At 48.6% G+C, this 17406-nt stretch overlaps 2 protein-coding genes across 2 annotated transcripts; both read left to right on the top strand.

Annotated features, from left to right (window-relative positions):
* Window positions 1–1187: 1187 nt before the first annotated feature.
* On the top strand, window positions 1188–12355 carry INHBC (inhibin subunit beta C). Its single transcript, XM_033116207.1, has 2 exons — window positions 1188–1688; window positions 8915–12355. Exons 1-2 carry the CDS (start codon window positions 1376–1378, stop codon window positions 9655–9657), a joined length of 1056 nt encoding a protein of 351 aa, XP_032972098.1. The 5' UTR covers window positions 1188–1375; the 3' UTR covers window positions 9658–12355.
* Window positions 12356–12598: 243 nt separating this feature from the next.
* INHBE (inhibin subunit beta E) lies at window positions 12599–16176 on the top strand. The gene is made up of 2 exons (XM_033116257.1): window positions 12599–14383; window positions 14626–16176. The coding sequence occupies exons 1-2, from the start codon at window positions 14086–14088 to the stop codon at window positions 15381–15383; spliced, it is 1056 nt and encodes a 351-aa protein (XP_032972148.1). The 5' UTR covers window positions 12599–14085; the 3' UTR covers window positions 15384–16176.
* Window positions 16177–17406: the final 1230 nt, after the last annotated feature.

Raw genomic sequence — 17406 nt, forward strand, 5'->3', positions numbered from 1 at the left:
CCGGCCTGGTGTGGCTCAGGAGGTTAGAGCTCCATGCTCCTAACTCCGTAAGGCTGCCAGTTCGATTCCCACAGTGGGCTCTCAACCACAAGGTTGCCAGTTCAATTCTTCGAGTCCCACAAGGGGTGGTGGGCAGCGCCCCCTGCAACTAGGGATGGTGGGCAGCGCCCCCTGCAACTAAGATTGAACACGGCACCTTGAGCTGAGCTGCTGCTGAGCTCCCGGATGGCTCATTTGGTTGGAGCGCATCTTCTCAACCACAAGGTTGCTGGTTCGACTCCCGCAAGGGATGGTGGGCGGTGCCCCCTGCAACTAGCAACGGCAACTGGACCAGGAGCTGAGCCGAGCCCTCCACAACTAAGACTGAAAGGACAACAACTTGACTTGGAAAAAAAAAAAAAGGCCTGGAAGTACACACTGTTCCACAATAAAGTCCTGTTCCCCTTCCCCAATAAAAAAATTAAAACAACAACAACAAAAAAAACCTATGCTCCAAACTCCATTTGCCATGCAGGTAAACGTGCCTGGTGGAAACAAAAGCCTTTCCCTGGAGATCTACTACGGACCTTTGAGGGAAAACCAAGAATTCTGAGAAATCTCAAAATTTCTTTTCCTAAACACAAGAAACCCAAAGTAAATCTTGCTCTCAAGCCCCTTCCCTACCTTCAAACTTCCCTCTGAGGACACAGAAGACTTGGCTAGAACACTTCTCCTCTCCCTAACCCTTCAGACTGGATGGTTTTCAGTCCCACTAAGCAAAACCCAACAAGCGCTAACAAAGAAATCTGGATTGTGAACCTCAGGGAGGGAGGTGGTGGGGTGGGCTTTGAGAAGTACCAGGCAAAGGAAAATGCAATCTCATTTACCTGCATAACAGTGACTTAAAAAGCCTGCCAATAATGACCCCCTCTTATTTGAGAACCACCCTTTAGCACTCTATCTTAAAACTTCTGATCTCTGCCTTTCCCCATCAGGCTTCCCACCAAGGCCGTTGATCTGAAGAGGAATTTCATCTCTAACCTTTGTCCCAGGCCTGGCAGGCAGCTCACATGAGTAACCCACTGTCTCCCAACATTGGCCCAGAGAAACTTCTTTCCCCAAACAAACCACCCTCTCCTCACATCCCCCACTCTGTACTTTCACTAACTATGCGTTGGCGACTTCTGCCAAGTTCTACCTGTAACTGGCTTAATCTCTCAAATCAGATGTTTGGCTGCACTATCCTCTGCAACAAGAAGTCATGCCAGCTGGACACACTCTCCTTCCCAGGCCCCTAACAGCTAGAAGGGAGCTGAGACCACAGCTTTTAAGACCCTGAGCCCCAGGTTTGTGGCTCTGTCTCAACTGTGTCGCTCAAGGAGGGCCACCCCAAGCAATGATCTCCTCATTGTTCCTGGCTTTCTTATTCCTGACTCTGGCCACAGTGTCCATTCCCAGAGCTGACAGTCAGTGTCTGGCATGTGGGGAGCCCGCCTTGGACCTGAAGAGCCAGCGGAAGCTGCTTCTCGACCTGGCCAAGAGAAGCATCTTGGACAAGCTGCACCTCAGCCATCGCCCAACACTGAGCAGGCCTGTGTCCAGAGCTGCTCTGAGGACAGCACTGCAGCGCCTCCACGGGCCCCCCAAGGGGGCGCATCCGGAAGCTGACAATGGACAGGAATATGAAATCATCAGCTTTGCTGAGACAGGTGGGTTCCTAATCTGTAGATCTTCCCCAACACCTGACCTCTCAAGGAAAGGAAAAGTGTCTTCCCCAACTTACCCCTGGCTTTCTCCCCCAAACCATCCCAATTCTTGCCTCTCAAGCCTGTAATCGCCTAATCCAGAGCTCCCACCCCCCAGGCTCTCTCTTGTAGTTTAGACTTGCTCAATGGATAGCTGGGAAGTGGGAAAATTTCACTTCTTTTGAGACTACCTGCCCCCATCTCCTCTAGCTCATCTCTCTGCACACCTCACGAAATTCCCCAGGCTGTATGTGGTGAGAGCCCATCCACTTCCTGGGCCTGGACCCAGGGACTAGAGGCTGAGGAGTCTGTCTTTCTTTGGCCCAGGATCCAGGCTCTCCACCCCCCACCCCCCAGATGCCTCATGTGGGAAAAAGGGGAGAAGGAAAAACACCAGGACTATAATACCTTTCCACCCTACCCCTGCCCTCTTGCCTTGATACTCTGAGTCCCACATCAGAAGAGGGTCAAAATGGGACATAGCAAGGTGGATAGAGGATAGAAGAGAAGAGAGAGTTACTTCCATAGAGGGAAGAGGAGTTGGAGAATTTAGTGGGCAGCTGGAGAGAAAAATCAAGAATTCAGAAATGCCTGACCACTGCAGTGTACCCCTGAAGCTGAAGCTGAATAATACGGAAGGTCAATTATAATTTAATATGTATATAGTCACGAGATGTGGAGTACAGTATGGGGAATAGAATCAATGGAATTGTAACAGCTATATACGATGTCAGAGGGGAAGTAGATGGGGGAGGGGAGTTATCACTTTGTGAGGGGTGTAAATGTCCATTACATTGTTCTGTACACCTGGAACTAATAAAAAAATAAAAGAATTCAATTCGGAGAAAGGACCCTAGAAACAGAACACAAAGTGATCGATCTATCTGGCCTCTGAGCTTCCTGCAAGCTCTTTCTAAGGTCTGGAAATCTCTTCCCATTCCTGGCCCCTCTCCCCAGGTCAGCACCTACTCGTGTCTCCCTTCAAGTCCCAGCACTCCCATCCTCAAAAACCTGTGGTGACCTGAGGGTGAGGCGTTTCCTCCTTGGTGGCCCCCACACCTAAACTCTCTATGTGGAATTGCCCATTTCCAGGTTTCCTGTGAAGCCTGCCTTCCCGTAGGCTATCAACCCCTTGAGATCAGGAACTGTTATTTATTCCTCATGTTACCACCAGAGGCTAGTATATAGTAGAAATAACTTACACTTATACCACATCACACTGTTGGTCCGCTTGACCATAGTCTAGAGTCCCCAGTGATGGATGAGACCCTATGCTGATTCAAAAGGTAGTTTCTGCTCATGATTAACCATACAAACTCTGGAGCCAGATAGCCTGGGTTCAAGTCCTTGCTCAAGTAATAATCCAGATGCTTATTACTGTGTAACTTGGGTTGTTAATAGTTTCCTCATGTGTAAAATGGGGATAATGAGTGGATAGTTGAGATAATTAAATAAGCTAATACAAGTAATATATTTAGAAGGTGAAGGTTAGGCGGGAAAAGGAAATAGAAGACTCAGCTCCTGCCCATAAGGCGTTTAGTTACTGCAGCTGGAAATAAATTAATTAGAATATAAGGCAGAATTAAATAAATGCTAGGTGAGGGCACAAGAGTTCACCAGGTCAGGAGTAACTCATTGGGACCTGGTGAGACAGAGAGGTCTTTCAGAAGACTACAAATGGGTTGGTATTGAAGATTAAATTTGACTTCGATGGGTAGAGAACAGTAAATAACATCCTAAATGGAGGGGGAAAAAACATGGGTTAAAGTCTGAAGGAGTAGACTACATTTGGAGTTGAAAAGTGGTTTGGAGTGAATGAGCATAAGGTAGACAGATGGCCATGAACCATGAATTCCTTGAACACTGAAATCCTGGCTGGTTTTTCTTTTCACCTTTGTATCCCTGACACTTAGCCCAGTTCCTGGCACATTGTGGCAATAATGATGGTTACCAGATATTCAGTGTACCTGCCTCATCTCATTTAATCCTCACAACCACCCCAAAAAGTAGACTTTAGTAGTCCCGTCTTATAAATGCAGAAACTGAGACTCAACAAAGGCAATTTACATGACCAAGGTCACATGGCCTGCAAGGGGCAGAATTCAAACACAGTTCTCTCTGACTTCAAAGTCTGTATACTTTCCACATATTTGCTAATCAGTGAATGAATACAACATTCAGGCGGGGGTGGGGGGCTGATCTGAGATGAAGTTTGGAGGTAAGAATGATGGATACCTGGATTCCATCTTTTACATTTAAATACTTTGGCTTGAAGTTTTCATTCCAACTTAAGTTATCATCTATACCATAGTGTGGAAGAAAGATCTGGAAATTGTTCTTGCTGCAAGTATGAAGCTTGGGGCTCTGGGAAAACTAGGGTTTGAGCCTGGAAGTGGCTCATACTGGCTCATGAGAGCTGACTGTGAACATAGCCCAGCTCTGCATCTAGTGACGTCACATTGATAGTTTGAAATTAGCCATGGTGGAAAAATTTATACCACAGAAATTGGCAAACACCACAAATCAGGGCTTTTTATTTTCCTCTGGAATCTAGTTGTTAAACATTTACCAGCACACCGCTGCCTGTGTCCTAAAAATACAAGTTACCTGCCTCCCACACATCTAACATACAATGCTGACACAGGGACAGGATAACCGTAACAGATACTCTTGTTCTAAATTGGAGATGGGGAAGTGGGAGACACAGAGCAGTCACTGATCCATGAAAATTCTGATACCCAGCCACGCGCATATCTCAGTCTACCCCAAATCCAGAATTGCTTGGTGAGGGCCTGATTCTGCTCCCTAGTGGGATTTTCCCTCTTCTCAAGGAGAGCCACTCTCTCAGCCCTTGCTCTACCCTCTTCTGAGATGTCTTTCCTTTTAAATAGGAAATGACCTATGTTTGTGGCTGAGTAGTTTTCTCAGCCTTCTTCCTGCCCAAAGAAGTTGGAGGCCCAGAGGCCTCTTTTCATTTTGAATTGTCTCTGTCCCCTTTAGTCTAAACTGGTACTGTTTTCCCTACTAAAATTCTCTTTAAAGCTCTGTGGGCCTTCTAAATAATAAATTGTAGTCTACTCAATTAGCCAAAAGGCACACTACTCTATCAAGACAGACCCCTCTTTAGGTTACAAGTCAGGGTATTGTGGGACACCCCCTTAAGATTCTTAGAAGCCCTTTTGTCTGGTTGAGAGGGTCTATAAAATACCGTCTTAAATTTTAGAACTTAACAAAGATGTTAGATCTTAGCAAAGAGTCTTATGCTAATCTTTTATTTGTTTTGATCTTCACACTGAGGCCATGGTTTTTTACTGGCAGTGCCCTGGATTTGATTTTTGCTCTGAGACCATTTCTTGCGTCGAGAACCTTTTGTAAGACAGAGAGACAAGGAATGAAAAAATATTTTATTGTTCAATCTAACAAGTCCTGTTGGAAATATTTTATCTGAATTCTGCTTGAAAATTGAACAGTTTCTTTTTTAGTTCATCTCTCTCCTGAAATGCCTTATCACAGGCAGCTAAAATAAGCCAATTGACACTTTCAGCATTCTGCCTAGAAATATCTTTAACTAAATTTGCAACTTTGTTAGATATCATTTCTAGCTTCCAAGTTGCCACAGCCGATAGCCAATACATAACACAGGTTCCCCTTTCTCTAGCTTCCAAAAGCAATTTCCTCTCTGCTCTTCCTGCCTTCACTAAAAATCTCCATGTCATCCTTCCATCCTCTGTTTGCCACCCAGTCCCAAAGCCAATGCTACTTATTTTAGGTCTTTGTTATGGAACATCTACTTCTGATACTAGTTTCTGTTTCAGTTATCCATTAATATAAAAAATCAGCCCAAATATAGAGGCTTAAATTTTAAAAATCAATATTTGTCATGAGTTTTTGGTTTGACTGAGCTTATCTGGACAGTTCTGCTCTATGTGGTGTAGCTGAAGTCACTCATGTAACTACATTCAGCCAGGAGCTCAGATGGGATTAGAACATCTAAGATGGTCTTTGATCCTCCAAAGTCTCTCTCCACATGGCTTCTCATCATTCAGTAGTCTAGCCCAAATTTCTCTGAAGCATGGAGGCTGGCTTCCAAGGGGACAAAGCCTCAGAGTATAAGTACTTATCAAGCTTCTACTTGCACTGTGCTTGCCTATGTCTCATTGGCCAAAACAAGTGACATGGCCAAGCCCAGATTTAATATGGGAAGAAACTGCACAAAGCCATGAATTGGGAACTGTTGTTAATTGGGGGCCAACAGTGTAATAGTCTACCACAGCCCTTGCAGGTCCTGTGTCTGCCTGCCATAACTGGGATGACTTAAGAGGTCCTAACAGTAGGGCGCTTAGTGACCTAGCAAGAAAAGACCTACTTGAAAAAGATTAGTTGGGCCAATCAGACTCTTCTAGGATTTTTGAATTGGGACACTGGAATGTCAGCTCACTTAGCTCGGAGGAAGTAAGTAAAAGGTTCTGTAGACTTAGGAGCTGGGGCCACTATTTTGGGATCCCATGAAGCTGAAAAGGAGGCAGAAGAAGTAGATCCACAGAGAGAAAAGAATGGAGTAGACTTATAGAGAAAGACTGAGGAAAGGGAGACGTTGGCTCTGAGAGCTGTCAAGAACAGCCTTATTCCTGACTTTCCAATTCACATGGAGCCTAGTTGAGCTTTATTTTCTGCCTTTTTATGTCCATGAGGATGTTAGTGGCATTCTCACAAGAAAGCACTCCCTACTTGAAAAAGAAAAATAAGGGTAGACTGGCCAGGGCAAAATGGCAGGTTAGGTAAACTCTGTGCATGTCTCCTCCCAAGATCACATTAAAATTACAAGTAAAATATAGAATAATCAACTGGAGAACCATCTGGAGACTAAGTGAAGAGAGGTCCTGTGACTAAGGATATAAAGAAGAAGCCACATTGAGACTGATTTTTCCCATTATAAATCAATCAATCAATCAAACAATATTTACTTAATAAAGAACATTCCTTGGTGGGGGCGGTGAGTGAGAAAAATAAGGGTAGCTAAGGTCAAATCATAATGAACATTTGACTACTTCCTAAAAGAGTTTGGACTTTATTCACCAATAAGTTTTTTGAGACAATGAATTTTATGATCTAGCCAAGTTTTTGGGAAAAAAACTCTGGTGTCAGTGTAAAATAAGAATTAAAGAAATAAAAGACCATTCGTTCAACAAATGTTTATTGGGTGCCTACTACGTACTAAGTACTAGGGATACAATCGTGAACCACATAGGAGCAATCTCTACCTTTATGGATTTTACGGTCTAGCTGGGGCGGGCGGGGGAGGAGACAACGGAAGAAGAGGCACATAGTAAACAAATGAAAAAATAACCAAGATGATTACAGAAAACGATAGTGGCTATAAATATAGCTCAGCTGGATGATGTATTAGAGAGATGGAGGTAGAGTTGAAGGCTACTTTAGATAGGTTAGTCTCTCTGAGGAGGAGACATTTGATCTGAATGCCAAAAAGGAGCCAGTCATTCAAAGATCTTGGAAAGACATTCCAGGCAGGGAAAACAGCAAGTGTAAAGGCCATGATGAGGGTCTGTGTTTGGTGAGTTCAAGGAACATAAAAAAGCCAGGATAGGTTGACTACAGTCACTAAATGGCACAATGCCCGATCATACAAGTTTTCTATGTTAAGGGGTTTCGATTTTATTCAAATGGCAATGGGAAGCCTTTGAAGGATTTTCAGCTGAGGAGGTTAAGGTGATCAGATTTATGTAATAAACAGACCATTCTGGTTGATGTGTGGAGAATGGTTTGGAGGGCAAGAATGAAGCACTGGGAAGCTATTGCCATAGTTCAAGGAAAAGATGATTGTGGGTTGAACTAATGTATAATAAAGGAGATGGAAGAAGTGAAATTATTTACGAATTGGAGGTAGAACTGACAGATCTTGCAGATAATTTCAAAGCAGGGGATGAGGGCAATCAAGGTTTTGGCTTAAGCAATGCATTTATAGGAAAGGGGAAGATTGGATAGGAAATAAGTTTGGGTTTGGGGATAAATCTAGAGTTCTTTGAGAAAAGTCTGAGATATCACTGGATAGCCAAGTGGAATATTGGATCAGCAGCTGGATACATAAGCCTGAGGCTCAGGGAGGGGTGAGGGCCAGGGATATATATTTGGGAGTCATCAGCATATAGATGGAATTGAAAGCCACAGGAATTGATGAGATCGTTCTGAGAGAGAGCAAAGATGGAAAAAAGAAAGGAGAAGGAAGCTCAGGACCACCAACCCTTAGAGGTCAAGCAGAGGAAGAGGAGCTGCCAGCAAAAAGGACCAAGATGGAGAGGCCAGAGGCATGAAAGCCAGGAGAAAAAAATATTTCAAGAAAGAGGAAATGGTTAAGTGTGTCAAATACTGCTTAAAGATCAAGTAAGATGAATATAAACACACAAAACCATTGGACTTGGCAACATGGAAGGTGTTGGTGATCCTGACAAGAGTAATTTCAGTGGAATGAAGGAAACAGAAATGTATTTAAAGTGTTTCAGTGGGGCAGGTGAGGGATGAAGAGGGGGAAGCTGGGCAATAGTAATAGGGATAGGAAGAAATGCATAGACATTAGACCCATTGTGGTGAGGTACTGGATGTGGGGCATAAGGAAGGTGACCATAGGGTCTCTAGAGATGATTAGTTGGGTAGTGGTGCCACCAATTCTAAGAACAAAAAGAGGGGTATATGAGAAAGAAAGTAATGATTTCCGCTTGGGACACATTGATTTTAACGCTCAGGCGGGACGTTCATGTGGCCTGAAGCTTGGTCATTCTCAGATCCACATATCCAATCCAGAGGTGCAAAATGGTCTGGACTACACATATAAATTCGGGAATCACCAGCATAAAAATTGTGTTGGTTGACCACGAGTGTGGGTAAGAGCTCCCCTCGGTGTAAAAGGGAGTGAGGGTCAACGACAAACCCTGGACAACTTTTGTGTTAAAGTGATGGTCAGGGAAAGAAAAGACAGCAAAGAAAATCAAGGAAGACTCATAAGAGTTGTGTAATGGAAGCCTAGAGAAAAGATTTTCCAGAAGGAAAGGATAGTCAACAATGCCAACAATGTGGTCAAGAATGCACAGAGTGTCACAGCGTGCTGAGAATAGAGAGATAGCTAGAGAATTGACGCTCGGGAGGCCACAATGACTTGGGGCTTCTTGTGTCCACAGGCCTCTCCAACAACCAGACTCGTCTTGATTTCCGCGTCTCCTCTGATAGAACTGTTGGTGGCATGGAGGTCCAGCAGGCCAGCCTTATGTTCTTTGTGCAGCTCCCTCCCAATACCACCTGGACTCTGAAGGTGAGGGTCCTTGTGCTAGGCCCACGTGACGCCAACCTCACCTTGGCCACTCAGCACCTGCTGGAGGTAGACGCCAGTGGCTGGCACCAGCTTTTCCTGGGGCCTGAAGCTCAGGCTGCCTGCAGCCAGGGACACCTGACCCTGGAGCTGGTACCTGAAGGCCAGGTAGCCCAGAGCTCAGTCATCCTGGGTGGGGCTGCCCATAGGCCTTTTGTGGTAGCCCGGGTGAGAGTTGGGGGCAAGCACCGGGTTCGCCGGCATGGCATCGACTGCCAGGGTGGGTCCAGAATGTGCTGTCGACAAGAGTTCTTTGTGGACTTCCGTGAGATTGGCTGGCACGACTGGATAATCCAACCTGAGGGCTATGCAATGAACTTCTGCACAGGGCAGTGCCCACTGCATGTGGCAGGCATGCCTGGCATTGCCGCCTCCTTTCACACTGCAGTGCTCAATCTTCTCAAGGCCAATACAGCTACAGGCACCGCTGGAGGGGGCTCATGCTGCGTGCCCACAGCCCGGCGCCCCCTGTCTCTGCTGTATTATGACAGGGACAGCAACATTGTCAAGACGGACATACCTGACATGGTGGTAGAGGCCTGCGGGTGCAGTTAGTCCACGTGTGGTACGAGAAGCCCAAGGTGGGAGAGGCAAACATGCCCCCACAGAGGTGCCCTTCTTGAGAAGAGGGACTGACTCCATTACTGCCCCTGTCCTGAAGGTAGCCACTTTCTTTCTGAACAACCTATGGAAATTATCCCAACTTTGACTTAAGGGGTTCTTCATCTAAGGAGAGTCACTGTGCCATCTTCACAACCACCAGCCTCTCTACTAGATAGTCCATCCAGCAAATCCCACACACTTAACTGTCATCCCAGAGACTCTGATCCACCTCCAACCATAAGCAGTGCCATCTGGTTCCCAGACAGACACCCATAGCCCACCATTAATCCACCCCATAATCCTCTATGCCTCCCTGCCCTTTCTACTCAATGGCTCCCACTCTGGATAAGTGGACCCAGCCTCTTCCCTTGATTTTCTGGATCTCCAGAAAGCACCCTCCTTGGTTTCTGCAAAGATTTTTACTTGCCCGTGTGAGCTTCTAAGGCTCTCTTGGCACACCCACCTCTATTCTTTGTCTTTCTCTGCCTTGCCCTATCACCTTTGGGGCTGATTCACCTGGGCTCCTTTGGCCCCTGCTTCCTGCCAAGATTGACTTAAGGGGATACACAGGCAGGAAGTCAGTGTATTTCTTATTCCTGCTCTTTCCGACTAGGTGCCATGTTTCTGCATGGCTGTGGCTGTGGCTGTGGCCATGTCCCCACAGCTCCTATCTGGCTCCCACATTCCATGGCTCCAGCTCTGCCTAGGTTCTGATATCACTGCTTCCAACATCGGGGCTTGTAATGGCTCTCTACTCTTACTAGTGTCTGGGTGCTCCAACATCCCTGTTGGTTCCCTTAACCTTGCCCATACCTATGCAAAGAAGTCCTGCATTATGTCTTCTGAGTGATGCAAACACAAACAGCTGAGTGGGTCTTTTGTCTCCTGCCTGGACCCTGACTGACACCCAATGAAACAGAGCCTGCCTGTCCTGACCACTTCTGCTCTCTCTTCACACAGACTCCTTGGGCCTGAGCTATTGTGTCCATCCCACACTTCACACTTCTTTGTTAGGTCCCCTCCACCTTCCCAGAACCATTTTTGCTGGCCAGAAGGCTAATAAAGACCTGGGTTTTACCTGCTCCTCTCCTTCTGTACCTACTCCAAGAGATAAGACAGATCACTGCCGGTCAGCAACCTGTGGGCACACACACAGTAGGATGCAGAGGAATGGCTCAGAGCTGTCTGGCTTCCCTTCACTGATCCCCAGGGCTCCATCTAGGAGTCCAGCCTGGAAGCTGGAACTGGCCAAGGGCCACTTGAATGGGACTGAGAGAAGAAAAAGAAGGCCTGGGGTGAGAAAAGGGAGGCATTTGCTCTGAGACTGGGTCTTCTCCAGACCTTTGCCCTCTTCCCCCACCATCTCCTCCCTTTGGTTGGACAACCCTGAACCATGAGGTCGATATTGTCTGCAGCCCAAGGCCGAGTTTTCGCAAAACCCATGTGTCCTTCGGGTTACGTGATGTCTGTGTTTGCTCAGCTTATAACCCCCTGCTACCAGGGTCTGAGGTCCCTGGAATGGAAACCCTAGAGGAGAAAGTCTGAAATGGACCTTCTGGGAGACTGCAAATCTGAGTTGCTGAGGAACTTCCTGAGCAAACTTATGGAAGTTATCCCCCAGTTTTCTTAAGGAGATCTTCATCTAAGGAGAAAATCTAAGGCAGTCTTCTACTGCTTCTCCCTCCCCACACTCCACCCCCGTCAGATCTTACCTCCCTCACTCCCTCCCTCCCTCCCTCCCACTACAGCTCTAGTCCCCAAGACCAAGGCTAAGGGGAGGTGAAGTGGGGCACTCACCTTAGGGGCAAAATTTTAAAGGGATGCCAAAAAATTCATCAATCAAGATAAATAATATCTTAATTCAATATTTTTAAAACATCAAAATTAATGCAAAAAAATCCATGATGAACAAAATGACAAATTTTAAAATAAACACAGAATCAGTATTATTCCCTTTCTTTTTTGGCTCCACCTTTTGTAACAAGGGGAAAGAGTGGGTCTGTCTTCTTCCAAACCTTTTCTTTCAGAGCCCCCTGTCCCCTAACTCTAGACTCAGTCAGGCTTTTCTCATTTGGGCAAGATATAATAATCACTCAGGCTTCTTCTACTTCCTTACCCACACCCAAGCCTGTCACTAAGCCCCAGCCCCCAACCAGGTTGGTGGTAGGGCGGGCCTGTAAGGCAGATGGCTAGGGTATTTATAACCCAGGAGCACTTCTTGGGAAAAGTGATTAAGATGCTAAGAGTATATTTATAGCTGGGTTCTGACGTAAGTGTCAGTGGGGAAGTAGGGCCAGGCCAAGCACAGCAGCAAGAGGGTAGGAAGAAGCTGGAAATTGGGGACACCTGACAGAGAGGGTGGGGAGAGGTGGGGTCAGTGACTCCTACAGCCACTTCTTGCTGTTTCCCTTGACTCTCGCCTGGCACTAACAGGTAAGCCCTCTGAAACACAATACCATGGGCAGAAACCTCTACTTTGCAGTCATACAGTCCAGACCTGAGGGGATAGAGAGCTGTCACTCACCAGCTTTACAGACAGAGAGGGAGCTGGCGAGAGTACTGGACAGAGGGGCTTGAATGTTTTAGGACCTGGAGAGATGTGCAGGGTGTACAGGAGGGTCTAAAAGTCTCATTGTCCCTTCTCTCCACTCCCCACCACACAGTGCCCTGAGTTTCTAGGAAGAGCCTCGCACCCATCACCAAGCTCCATTGCCCCCTGTCAATGTGATGAGGTCCAAAAGCAAAGGTAGCAGTGAGGTGGGTCCTGACGACAGCCTCTGCTCTCTGGTAGTGGCTAGGTGAGAGAGCAGAGAGACCGGCTTCTCTGTCTCCTGTTGGAGAGGCAGAGTCTCCAGAGTGTGAGGCTGGGAAGTGTTGCATCTCTCCACTCCCCAGAGTAGCCCTTTCCCTAGGAAACTGATCAGCTCTGACGGCTGCTGTCCAGTGGCACGACACTGCCACAGAGTGGACACTGGTGGTACTGAGGCCCAGCCCCCAAAACACCTCCTCTCTCTCCCCCTGGTGCCAGACCTCGCAGCGTCTCTCCAAAGCCCCCACTGGCTAAATAGTGGGAAACTGAATAAAATGGAGTGGGGGCACATTTACAAATCACAGTCACATCCTCCTAGCTTCTTGAAGAAACTGGAGCCTAAGGAGAAAGGCTAGCATGAAACCTTCCCTCATGAGTTCAAGGTGGAGGGGCCTTGGCCCACCCATATAGTCCATGAGGAAGTATGGTAAGGAGGGCTGGGATTGGCACTAAGGTTGCTGTGCTCTGCTTTGCTCTTAAAAGTCCTTAAACTACCCATTTCCCACCCCCATTAACAGAGGCCTGGCACCACTTCTAGGATACCCCACATTTAGGCAACCCTCACAGTCCCCTGCAAGAGAACCAGCAGCTGGGTACAGGCACTCCCAAGTCCCATGCCCTCTGCCAGCCTTGACGGACTCTGCCCTGCTAGATGATTGCATCACCCCCACCCCCACCTCTGGGTTTCCCCAGACATCACAGTAACATGCCAACACCTATGCCCCTGCCCTCTTCCACGTTGTGCTTCAGTCCAACTGGACTCTGGGCAGCCAGCACAGGCAGGGGCAGGAGGTGACTTCTGTGTCCCGTGGCACTGCCACCTTGGCCTGGGCAAGAGGACTCCGTTCCTCCCGCCCCCACCCCCCAACCTCTCACCCCTGTCCCAGCCCCATTTCTAGAAATAAAGAAACCAGAGTTCTTCTTGCCCAGACCCTAGAGAAATCACCACTGGAACTTACAGCTGTCTCATGAAAACTGCTGCAGCAGTGGCTCTGGGGCAAGTTAAAAGGCTGGAGGGATGGGGGAAGTTGCCCTTCCCCACCTTGCTATATGGAATCCCCTCCCCCGAGTCCCAGACCTCGGGGACTGAGCATGTGAAATCATCCTCTTTCTTGCATCATGCGTGTCCACATTGCGCCCCCACCCCCATACCCCTACCTTACGCTCAGTGACCAGGGCCAGATGGTGAAACCGGAGCTCCAGGGGGGAACGTCCACCCCCTGTAGGGGCTTGATGGGCAGCACAGCTGGCCAATCTGGGGCTCAGAGGGTAGGTCTGCTAGCTGACCACGAGGTGAGGGAGCCCCAGGCTGCAGGCTCTAAAGAGGCCCGTCGGTAACCAGACATGAGCTGTGAGGGTCAAATTGGCAGATTGTGCTAAACACAGCTACCCATCGGACCTTCCTGAGTCCCCGGCAATAGAAGACAGGTGGCTCTACCATTGGCTAAGGGTAGGTGTGGCACTGGTGTCTGCTGCTGCTGTGCCCTCATTGGCCTCCACAAAATCACTCAATAGAAGGAGCAACTGCCATCTAAGGCTCTCGCCCAGACCCAGGGCCATTCACCAGGAACATGGAGCTACCTGATGTCCAGGTCCGGCTGGTGCTGCTGTGGGCACTGGTGTGGGTGCATGGGGCAAGGTCTGTGTGTCCCTCCTGTGGGGGCCCCACACTGGCGCCTCAAGCAGAACGAGCTCTGGTCCTGGAGCTAGCCAAGCAGCAAATCCTGGAGAGGCTACACCTGACCAGTCGTCCCAGAATAACTAATCCTCCACCCCAGGCAGCACTGACCAGAGCTCTCCGGAGACTACAGCAGGAAAGTGTGGCTCCAGCTAATGGGGAAGAGGTCATCAGCTTTGCTACCACCACAGGTGGGTGAGGGAGAGACAGACAGACAGCAGACAGGGAAAGGGAGACTGACAGAAAAGGCAGACAGAGCTGGCTGTGGGAGGAGGAGGAGGTGTTGGGGCAGGAACTGGTTGTGGAGGACGAAAGGCAATCCCTGTTTCCTCTAAAGGTGGGTGCTAGGGAGAGCATGGGCAGGCTTGCAGGAGTCTCAGAGGAGAGCTCCATCTCTACTATTCCCTCAGTCCTTTCTCCATCTCTCTGGCAGACTCCTCCACTTCACCCTGCAGCTCCATGCTCATCTTCCACCTGTCCACTCTCCAGTCCCACCACCTGCACCACGCGCGCCTATGGCTGCACGTGCTCCCCACCCTTCCTGGTACTCTGTACTTGAGGATCTTCCGATGGGGCCCACGGAGGAAGCACCGAGGGTCCCGCGCCCTCTTGGCTGAGCACCATATGACAACTCCTGGCTGGCACGCCCTGACTCTGCCCTCTAGTGGCTTGAGGGGTGATGAGTCTCGTGTCCTGAAACTCCAGTTGGACTGCAGACCCCTAGAAGGCAACAGCACGACTGCTGGACAACCTCGGAGACTCCTGGACACAGCTGGAGACCAGCGGCCCTTCCTGGAGCTTAAGATCCAGCCCAATGAGCCTGGAACAGGCCGGGCCAGGAGGAGGACCCTGACCTGTGAGCCTGAGACCCCCTTATGTTGTAGGCGAGACTATTATGTAGACTTCCAGGAACTGGGATGGCAGGACTGGATCCTGCAGCCTGAAGGGTACCAGCTGAATTACTGCAGTGGACAGTGCCCTCCCCACCTGGCTGGCAGCCCCGGCATTGCTGCCTCCTTCCATTCTGCTGTCTTCAGCCTCCTCAAAGCCAACAACCCTTGGCCCCTGGGTACCTCCTGCTGTGTCCCTACTGCCCGAAGGCCTCTCTCTCTCCTCTACCTGGACCGAAATGGCAATGTGGTCAAGACAGATGTACCAGATATGGTGGTGGAGGCCTGTGGCTGCAGCTAGCAAGACGACCTGGGGGTTTGCAGTACAGAGATCAAGATGGGGGTTCCCAGGCGAAAGGCATCTGTGGCTGGAGGCATCAGATTCCTGATCTGCAACCCCGCACCCCGTGGGCCACCTGGCAGTATGACTGGCTTGACCCCTATGGGACCCAAATGGGCACTTTCTTGTCCAGACTGTGGTCTATTCCAGGCTGGTTAATGTGTGGGGAGATGGGGAAAGTGTGTCCTCTGAAGGAATCTACCCAGAAAGCATGATTTCCTACTCTAAGTCCTATGAGAAAAGGGCAGAGGTGAGGGAGGGAGGGGGAGAGGGAAGGAGGGAAGGAGAAGGCTGAGAAAAATGACTTAGTCTCTCCCAAGAAGAGAAAGTCTTCGAGTGAGGGAAGGATGAAGCAGACTGAGGGCCCAGCAGGTTTGGGACAGGGGTAACAGGCTGGCCAAGGGCGGAACTATTGAGGTGCTTTAAGGGAAGGTCAGGAGGGAAATGGGCAAGGGGCTTAGGGAAGGTGTTTAGGAGAGCCCCAGAAATGAGAGTCAGGAGAGAGGGGTGCTGAGCCTGAGAAATTTCTTGGTTTTTCCCAGCAGGGGGTAGGGCCCACTGGGGAGACAAACTTTTATACTTTCCTAATAAAAATGTGGAAATAATCAGTAAGTGTGAATCACAAAGGTGGGCTGGGATGATAGTCTAGAGCAATGGTTCTCAAGGTGTGATCTGGGGACCCCTGGGTGGTCCCTAGATCTTTTCAGGGGTGTCCACAAGGTCAAAACTATTTTCATAATAATACTTAGATGTTATTTGCCGTTTTTAATTTTCATTATCTCAAAAGTGTACAGTGGAGTTTTCCCGAGGCTGTGTGACGTGATTACGTCATCTTTCTGACATCATTTTTAATGGGATGTGTGCTTGTGTATTCTTGGGTCACAAACTTTTTTTCAGTTTTAACTTCTAATATGGTAAACTAATATAAACCATATAAACAAAAGCTCAATAATTTTTAAGAATACAAAGGGGTCCTGAGACTAAAATGTTTGAGAATCGCTGATCTAGAGACCTGGGTGGGAGGAGAAAGCAATATATCTAAAAGAACTCCCCTGGAAGAGAGGACACATGGCTGAGACAGGAACATATGTAGGGTCCCTTTTTCTCCAGTGACCATTGGTCTTGCGTGGCCCGTTGGGTATAACTGGCATCTGGGTCAAAGTCATGTGGGGAGGAGGCTCAAATAGGGCTCCTTATCTGTCCCTCACAGCTACTATCTATATTTGTCTGGCCCCAACCTCTTCCTAGTTTCATCTTTTCCCCTTGACTCCCAGATTGAACAGTTAACCTACTGACCCTTCTAGACCCAAGGAGGTGGTTCTTGGAAGCGGAACTAGGATGTGGGAGGTCTGTCTGAGGGGTGACAGAAAAGGAAGGGACTCCTTTCCCCCACCATGCTTTCTCCCCTTTCTCATAAAGAAAGGTCAGGCAGACTAAAATAGCTGCCCCTTCCCCTGCATCCGGTCACCATGGCAACACAAATCCAAAGGAACAGGGCATTCTACTATCAGACACTAGTGCTCTGCACTAGCAGCCTCTGCCAGTGTGCCCCTCCGTCTCTTTGGGCTCATACAACCCCCTTCCCTGGGCTCCTAACTGGGCTTTGGTGAGGGGACCGGTAAAGCCAACTCCTTTTAGCTCCCCCAGTCTCCTCTGCCTCCAGGTTCCTAGAGGGTGTCATGTGCCAAAAAGGCCAGCAGAGGGAGTAGACGGCCTAGAAGAGTAGAAAGAGTGGGCAGAGCAGAGGTGCGGAGGTGGCCGCAGTCTCCAGAACTTCGAGACGAAGGAGAACCCGTGTTACTCCGGAACAGCGCCTCGGTGCTTGGGTTCCTTAGTAACCTTGTGAACACACACTCTGCACCAAGAGCCTCAGCCGCTATTCCTCTCTTTTATGTTCCGTAGACCCCTCACCTTTCGCCCAGGGACCCCCAACCCAACTCTGCCCCAATCCTGTTTTCCACCAAATCCCAACCCCCTTCTTGTA

The sequence above is a fragment of the Rhinolophus ferrumequinum genome, chromosome 10, assembly GCF_004115265.2.
Source record: "Rhinolophus ferrumequinum isolate MPI-CBG mRhiFer1 chromosome 10, mRhiFer1_v1.p, whole genome shotgun sequence".
Taxonomy (NCBI): domain Eukaryota; kingdom Metazoa; phylum Chordata; class Mammalia; order Chiroptera; family Rhinolophidae; genus Rhinolophus; species Rhinolophus ferrumequinum.